The sequence below is a fragment of the Ranitomeya imitator genome, chromosome 3 (genome assembly GCF_032444005.1).
Source record: "Ranitomeya imitator isolate aRanImi1 chromosome 3, aRanImi1.pri, whole genome shotgun sequence".
Lineage (NCBI taxonomy): Eukaryota > Metazoa > Chordata > Amphibia > Anura > Dendrobatidae > Ranitomeya > Ranitomeya imitator.
The window spans coordinates 784,075,934-784,085,089 of NC_091284.1; the positions used below are offsets into that span (position 1 = coordinate 784,075,934).

The window sequence follows — 9,156 nt, forward strand, 5'->3', positions numbered from 1 at the left end:
GACCTAACAAATGGCACAGGATGCCTGATACACCAGAGCAAAACTATAAATGCCCCACCACACACAAAATGATAGGTATAGGGTGGTGAAATAATGACTTCCTCACTGATATTAATCACACCACAAATATTGCACCATACCCATTAGCCTAAAATAGCATCTATAGATCACAGTGGGCTATAGCTACAGTGATATTGCAAAATACCTGCGGTCATGATGGCACCGGTGCGCGAAATCCGTAGAGAGAACGCCTCGACGCGCATTTCACCACCTTCACAAACTTCTACAGGGTTCACACCTACACCTTGTTGGATGCAAACTTTGGTAGAAGGGTCCTGCAAGCCACAGTGGCCTGAGGTCTGACTTGAGGGTATTGTCCTTTTTCTTACCCTTGTGACTGCTTTTTGATGTCCCATGGTTTCCTGTGCCCTCCTTGAAGCGATAGAGAAAATAAGATTTTGGGTATTAACTGCAAAATCTTTCTCCGAGCCTTCATTGTTGGACACTGTACCCACCCTTGTGAAAAGTTAAATTGTTCTGTTATGTTGTTTTCAGCTATGTTCTTGCCTTACTGTTGCTTCTCCTACTGATTTCTCACAAACTGATTAATTTGCCAGTTAACGATTGAACACTGCTGGGGAGGAGCTAACATTTTTTGCATAGTGTCAGCCTCCTGGTGGCAGCAGCATACACTCATGGTTTCCTATGTCCAGTACTAGCGATGAGCGAATATACGCGTTGCTTTGGTTTTCCCGAGCACGCTGGGGTGACCTCCCAGTATTTGCTAGTGTTCGGAGCTGTTCGGCAGCTGAATGATTTACAGCTATTAGCCAGGCTGAGTACATGTGGGGGTTGCCTGGTTGCTAGGGAATCCCCACATGTAAAACCCGAGTAATGAGTACACTCGCTCATCACTAGTCAGTACCCAAAATCTTATTTTTGGCATAAAGAATAGCTATGTGATATGGACTTTCCAAAAATATTGTTAGTCCTTCACCCGATGTGATTCAACGTGTTCAATATTGAGCAAAATGTTTTTGGCTGCATTTCCGTAATGATGAGTGTTCAATGATTTTTACACCACCAGCTTATTCTTAAACACTGTGTGTCCCATTGATCAAAGCTTTTACACCATAAAATTGGTGTAAAAACTTTAAACTTAGTAGAGGCGCCAAGTTCATTAAGTGGCAAGCGCTTTTTAATAAGTTCGGCGCCTACTACTCCTGCTAGCGATTGTGTGCTACCCCAATCTTGATGACTCTCCCCCTATGCACGGTGGCCTATTTTCGACTGTAAGTATATCAGTATCACAATCTGACACGCGCACTATTCGTCCAATTTGTGAAATGTGGTAAAAAACGGAAGACGGTTTGGCACGCACATGGAGAACATATTTAATATCTCGACTGTCCACTTTGTACAACCTGACATGTCTTTTTTTTTTTTTTTGCAGAAAAAATGGAAAAGTTCAGAAACGGGGAAAGATCAATCTGATTGGCCGTTTACAGCTGACAACCGAAAGGATGAGAGAGGAAGAAAATGAAGGCATTGTGCAGCTACGAATACTGAGGACACAGGTACATGGTCTAACCACTGCAATGTCCAGCAATCCCAAGAACGGGGGTCCCAAACTCCACTGTGTGAATAGAGCCATGGTGCACTTGTATGGCCACTACTTCTATTGGGGTAACTCAATGGTCATCTCGGCCAAGCCCATAGAAATAAGTGAATGGAGCATTGGTCTTGCAAGCGCACTACTGCTCTGTTGACAGGGGAATGGACTGGTTGAGCCTCTCAGTTGCCAAACCCCCCTGATCATACATTTATCTCTTAGCCTATGGATAAGTGATGAAGGCATTTAGTGGATTAAAAAAAAAAACCTCAGTAAAAATGAAAAAAAAAAAAAAAAAAATTACCACATTTCAGACCCAAATTTTTGCTTGGATTTTACATTAGTGCTAGCCCAAGTGGAGGTCGCTACCACGTAAGTCAATGTTCGATCCTAGTCGTGTTGCAAAGCTCTTTTAAGGGGGTTGCACATTTTGAAACTATTTTTCAATGGCTTCAGGGTTTTGCAAAAGTAAAAAAAAAAAAGCATATGGCACTGGTCCAGTAGGAAAGTACTTCCTTCCTTTTCCATCTCTTGTTGATGTCCTGGCTCTCTGCAGTGGCCGCTGATTAGCTGTGGTGGGTACCAGATGAAGATGCCAGGTGCAGAATGGAGGTCCTGTAAGCAAATGAGTGTTTTTTTTTTCCCTACTTTTCCACCATTTTGTATTCTTTTAAGAAACTTTCTAAAAGTAGTAAGCTATCCCTTTGAAGTGTTGGACATTGACCTTCACTAAGTGGAGCATTCCCAGTAAGACTCCATACTCTGATGAACTCGTTAGAGACTCCAAAGTGGATTTTGTTAAACGGGATAAATGGGCCAGTGTTGCCGGCCTCTGCAGAGCCCCTGATCAGTGGCAGTACGGGACCTCGGTCCCTGTTCCTAAGAGTGTGTTTTCCTAAATGCCTTTCCCCTTTTCTTTTCTTTTTTTTTTCCTTTTAGGAGGCCATTATTCAAATCATGAAGATGAGGAAGAAAATCACAAACGCCCAGCTCCAGACAGAACTTGTAGAAATTTTGAAAAACATGTTTTTGCCACAGAAAAAAATGATAAAAGAACAAATTGAATGGCTTATAGAACACAAATACATCCGAAGAGACGAGTCCGATATCAACACCTTCATATACATGGCATAATCTCCCGCCTAACATATCTGGATGACGTGAGTGCTGGAGCAGGCCAACTCGAATATTTATGCTAAAAGCAAACGGACTGTGGACTTTTGTATTGCATAAATATGACGGTCCCCCCTGCCTTACATTATGAGGACGAAACTCTATTGCCAATGCCATTCTGCCAGCATGACAGCATCTTTCACATCGCTTTTACCAGCATGCTGTTTTAATGGAAAGTCGTTTTGGAAGAACTTGTGAGCTTGTAGAGTACGGTAAAATATTTTTTTTTTTCTCCAACCATGAAGCTTTAGTGTTCATTTTTTCCTAATTTTTTTTTCCTGCCCATGGGACGGGATTATCACATTTCATCATGCACTGATTATTGCTGTTACTGTTAGACTTAAAGGAAGGAAGAATAAGAACTAAAAAAAATCAAAATCCCACCAAAAAATCGCACTTTCATAACAAAACGTTGCATTAATATAATTATTGTCCTTTTTTTCTCTTGCACAACTTTTGTAACTCCTTTAATACCTGTCATTCATTTTGGAGAGGTTCTTACTAATTATTGGTTCTGTCTGCTCTCCTGGCACTTCAGTTTTACCGAATGCTTGTTTCCTGGATAATCTTCACTGTACTTTGTCATCCCTCTATTATTCCTCCCAGAAATACGGCATCGCCATTAAACTTGTGTTTCTGCAACTGTCCATTCAATGCTGGCAGTATTGGACTGTGCAGGAACACACACTTGATTGGGAAGGTAACATCCATTCGTGACTTCATTCATTTATTTCCAGGAGGAATAACAACAGAGAAACGGGACAAGACAGAGATCTAAAACAGGGTACTCCAGAGTTGGTATTTTGTTGGTGAGAAACAGTTGGGAAAGCTGGTTGGTCCTCTTCAAAAACTGCTTCTCATATTTTATTTATTTTTTTTTTTTAATGTCTGGTCAATGCAAGGATCCACTGTAAAAGTATAAATGATCCATTTATGGCTAAGTTCACACAGGCACTGAATTTTTGAGCCCGGTCATGTCCGCTGCTCCATGTGTTTGTCCGCACGGCCGATAGGTGCAAGAGCTGCCTGCACTAGTTGAACAGTAAATCGGACCAGACTAGTGCATGCTGCCATTTTTTTTCCACCTGGACCTGGGTCTGTGTCACAAATAGCCAATGTGCTAGTGCCCATGGGTTAACATCAGCCCACGTGTGGTCTGTATGTGAGCCTGGACTGAAAATACCCCGATGTGAGCTTAGCCAAAGGCTCAATCTATAATCTCTGTAGCAGATTCGAGCAGGTTGGTAACAGTTATGCAGTATCGCAACTCTAGTCTTCTTGTCAAAAATATGGACACCCAACGGACCCTGTTGCATATCAAGTGTCCAATCGAATGACTGATCTGGCACCGAAAACCGATGACCATGCACGTGAACTGGGCTTTGGACCTTCTTGTCGGTTCATGCCAGTAGTTGATTCAGACTGTTCGACTAAAACTGAAAAACATTAATACAGAAGTTTCATGCTGACCAGTAGTTAGGCTCTGGGCACGTAGTTTTTGGTTACATGCTTCTGGAGTCTTCCTCGAAGCAAACCACTGACGTCCATATGTCCTCTGCACCCAGCGTATGCACTTTGGGCATCTACTGGATTTCACCATACTTTTTATAGGACAGCAAAGTCTACAACGCTTTCCTATGCAAAGGGACGTTGAAAAAGAAAAAAATATATGTTTTTAATATGGCTGACGTATGGTAATACAGTGGTATGCCAAGGAATACTCCCAAGGTGTACCTACAACGTAGTGCTCTGAACAAGAGCCTATTAGCAAAAAAAAAAAAATACACATCAAAAAAATCATTGGCATTTTCTCCCGTTTTTATAGGAAAATGTCACCTATTGTTGAAGGCCTCTTCAGCAGAGACTGCCATCGTAAAGACTGTATTGTACATGTATGTATTTGTATATACATATGTCTAGATACGCTCTTATGCATCCAGGCATACATTTTGTGTATTAACTTTTCCCATATACTCACACATATGTGTGTATATATATGCATGTGCCTGTATATATATTGTACATATGTATGTGTGTGTATATATGTGTGCGTGCGTGTTTGTACATAATCATGATTTTCACAAAGCCAACACAATCAGCTCTAGGATGTATATCTAAATAAATTAAATATTTGCACCGGATATTTTTATATAGTATTACTTCTGCATAGTTATTCCCAAAATTAGTCGTTTTTTTCCCCATCCATGAACCTGTCTATCGGCCCATATAGCTTCTCAAGAGCAGGAGGTATATTTTTATGTTTAATGAAGGCGTACGGTCGGTTTCACAATTCGTGTACAGACCGTTTTCAGGTCCGGCCATGTAAAGTTTGCCCAGATCTCGGCAGCCACATAGCCGTATATTGAGTGTCGGTCAGAAGGATGACCTGCGTCCACGAATGTGTGAAAACAGCTTTAGTGTTTGTTAATGGAGCTTCCTACTACAATCGATAGGCATTGTAATACATTGGTCATGACTAGACATCCAAAGACACTAATGACTAAAGATCCATTTTTCTGCAGAATGAAGGTTCATGGAAATGCTCGTTCCCGTGAATCGCCCATGTAAATATCCCGGGGATTAGCTGACAAACGATCTAGTTCATTGGCTGTTTGCATATTCTATGCAGGCATAAAAAAAAAATCATAATTTTTGGTAGCACAACCTCACATGTAAGGTCCTATTACACGGGAAGATTTCTTCTGATAACGAGCTTACAATCTAGTTAGCTGATCAGTGCTCACATAAGAGCCTTTGCCGATTCAGACTGCGAGGAGAAGAGTCGTTCTGTTCAGTTTTCCGCATTTTGTCGGCAGCACGTTCCTTGTTTACACCGTAAGATTTTTTCTTTTTACGTATGATCGCTGCCGTGTTTACTTGGACCAGTTTTCAAGTATGAGCAGTTTTAGGAACGTTCATTCAGCCGCCAATAAATAGGGTCATTGTGATGCCGATGGCAGAGTGATTACCACGTGTAGAAGATGTGCCAACGACTTCCTCTATTGGTGATCCGGATTAGTTTGGGCAACTTATCTGCCATTATAAAAGAATCCTTAAGCTATGTGCGAAGCTGGAGGGATTTTGGGGTAGGAGCAAACTATCGTCATACAGTAAACTTCATTCATTATTGACCTCTATTGTGAGCAGATATCTGGTGCATACTAACATCTATACAATGAACGTTTAGTTTTCTTGGGACGGGTTAAGACCGCTTTATTTCATGAGTCTACTGACTTGATCTTCCAACCTCATATATGTCTGTGAATCTGCAATTTTATCTTGAGACATGTGGCGGTCTGTAAAATATGGCCGTCTGAACACAGTCTCACTCGGGGTCGTACCAGAGCTGTGGCTCTAGGACCAGAGTATGGAAGCTGTGCACTTCAGTACTGTAAATGTCAGGGTCAATGATAGACTCAAGAGGTGACATGTGCAGTGCCAATGGGAGCGGATGCGCTCCTCTGAAATTAGCAAATATGGAGCCGTGGGGATGACTTTCCTGATCAAATAGGATGGGATGCGATCCTGTCCTTGGCGACTCAACAAGGCATTGCCGCAGGTTATCTACTTATCGGAATTGGTTTTCTGATTCTTTACCATTGAGAACCGATCCTCCAGTCTCCAATACAGGGTCCAGTCCGTAGACACTTGCATATAGCTCTTACTTATTCTGGTTGTTCTCATTGCACTATATAGAAATCTATAGGTTTGTACAAAGAGTGTCTAAAGAAAAAAACAAATCGTTATTGTGATTAGATGAAAGGGGATGTCCAGTGAAAACATTTTTACTTCTTCATTGGGCTGGTATTCGGTCAGCTGGGACGCGCACCGATTGCCAGAACGGGAAATGTTTATTTCTGATGGGGGCACTTTTATCCCGGTTGGATAATTGATCGCCGCTCCACTCACTCTCTGTGGGGCTTCCAGAAAAAGCCGAGCGCACCGCTCAGCAGCCGTATTGGGAATGAATGAAGCAGCTGTCGGGCGTGTGCACTGTCACTCAATTCTAATGGAGATAAAAGTGGCCCTTTCCACCTTTTTAATGCAGGTCCCCTTGGTCAGACCCCCACCAATCAATAAGTTATCACCTACCGTGTCGGTAAGGGATAACTTGTTTTCGCAACCCGTTTAAGACAATATTTAGACTCGCCATTTTTGTCCTAGTAAATTACAATGTTCAACTATCGATGCCTGCATTTTTTTTAAAACGGGCCAACGAAAACCAATTGAGCCAGAACGATTACTACAGCAATGTTCTCGGCAGCACATCTCCTGCTTGCACAGGACAACATGCAGCCAATAACTATTTATACGCTAGAATAAATGACTTGATCACCTGACAGACAGGTGTTTCACATGTTTAATTGGTAATCACCGTCTTGTTTACACGGGCGGATAATTGAGTAAATGTGGACAATTATCAGCTCATTTAAAAGAGCGCATAATGGACCTACCTCCTACCTGTCGATCCTAATCCCTACTGCCCGATGCCCGCAGACATCGCAATCTGAATGTACAAAGCACCGAACGAAGGTAAACTTGTACACAATACGAGGGTGAATGTGATCATGTGTATGTAAATGGAGAGATTATGTCCTGTCTTTTTCATGTTACCCTTCAGTTTTATTGACTTTTCAGCTGTACAATAAAAACCTTGAGGTGCATAAAAGCTTTGTATCATGTGCAAATGCATTTTTATTATCAGATTGTACAGTGACCATATATGTAATATCAGACCACCTGTCTCTACATCATTACATCTCTAGTCATTCAACATTTACTATTGGGAGTTCGGGGAATACTTGTACATCTCTAGAGTACTAGTTATGTCACCTTGTGGCCTAGGTGGTGGCCAAGAGAGCCATCCTACAATTAGGCCACTTGTGTGCCATCAGGGTTTTGCTGCTGCCATGTGTTTTTCAGCCAGTCACTTGTCATAATTATCAAGGTATACATTTTTGAACAACTCCCGAAACCCAATTTTAGGCTCTGCCATATAATGGAGGTCTTCTAGAAGATAAGACATGAGGTTCTCTCTCCACTGGGGATCACCATATGCTGGAAGCACATAGACTGTTTTTACGGCGCTCTTTTGTCTTTGGCAGCTTGACTCAATTAAAGCGAGTGACCTACTAAACTCAGACCCATTGACAAGAGCGATGCTGGACAGCTGTGGCCTCCTTTATGCTAATTGATGGGGATTCGAAGAGTCAGGCACCAATGGATCACATACTGAAGGCCATACATGTAATGTCACTCATGTATAAGTACTATACTTTCATGACTGCCAACAGAGATGGGGAATATCTAATTTTTCCTTATGATACACATTGTCAAGTCAGCATTGTGGCATCAACGAGCAGTCCTGTCGCTATTGGCCATGCTCATTGAAAGATTTCAACAGGACCGGCCAACCATATACTTTTCATAGTAGTGTCCAAATGTTCCTCTAACCGCAGATGGAAAAAAGAAGAGTTTCAATATGCCTTAAGGTTGGATTCACACAACGATAAGTCCAAATACTAAACACAATGTCCACATTGGCCACGACTCTCCTAACCTGAACTCTGCAGGATTTTAGGCATATATGAGACTAATAACTTTTATGATGCTAGTAAATTTGGGTCAAGAGATCTTCAGCTGATCCGAACATTTTGGTTTGTGCCAATACTGTGAATGTCGGACAAGTGACACATAAGGCCTGGATCCAGACATCATTTTTTTTTTTTCATACATAAAAAAAAAAATGGATTGATTTTCATGAATGTTTGGTCAGTTTATACCATCTATGTTTCATCAGTGACTTATTTCATAGACAAAAAAATAATAATTACGAAGCTTCCACTATCAATTAAAAAGTTCAAACCGGGCAGAACAAAGATTGTAAAGAACATGTGTAACACCCTAAAATGTACTTTTATTCGATATGCATTAATACCAGCCAAGAAAAGCTGGAGAAACAAAATGCCTATATACACGAGTATTAGATAAAACTGCTCCATAGATCACCAGGCGACACCAAGGACACTGTACGTCCCTACAACAATGCCCTATATACTGATACTGCCTAGCCGCGGAGGTTGGCACCTTAAATGATAAACTAAATTTAGGTGACCCCGCTCAGCAGTGGCTATCTCTAAATAGTCCTTTAGGTCCCTGCCAAATTCATGAACCAGATGAAGATATCCCCAGAAAGGAATTATGGACAAGTGATCATAAAGCCGTAACACCAGTTAGGTAGACTGTAGAGAATCAGATCAAAATTCCTCATGATAATACTAGGGAAATGAGAATACTTAATGTTCAGTACTCATGCATCAACGTGTTTCCCCAAAATGAAAGTTTTATCAGGAGGCCAGATACTTGATGGA

General features: G+C 41.4%; 1 protein-coding gene across 1 annotated transcript in view; it reads left to right on the top strand.

The window, feature by feature from the left end:
* Positions 1-7,458, top strand: part of CUL5 (cullin 5) — a 99,423-nt gene extending 91,965 nt beyond the window's left edge. The window contains exons 18-19 of the mRNA XM_069759141.1: positions 1,454-1,577; positions 2,552-7,458. Of these exons, the coding sequence (XP_069615242.1) occupies positions 1,454-1,577; positions 2,552-2,746 (319 nt within the window). The 3' untranslated portion in view covers positions 2,747-7,458. The remainder of the gene's footprint in view (positions 1-1,453; positions 1,578-2,551) is intronic.
* The last annotated feature ends 1,698 nt before the right edge of the window (positions 7,459-9,156 follow it).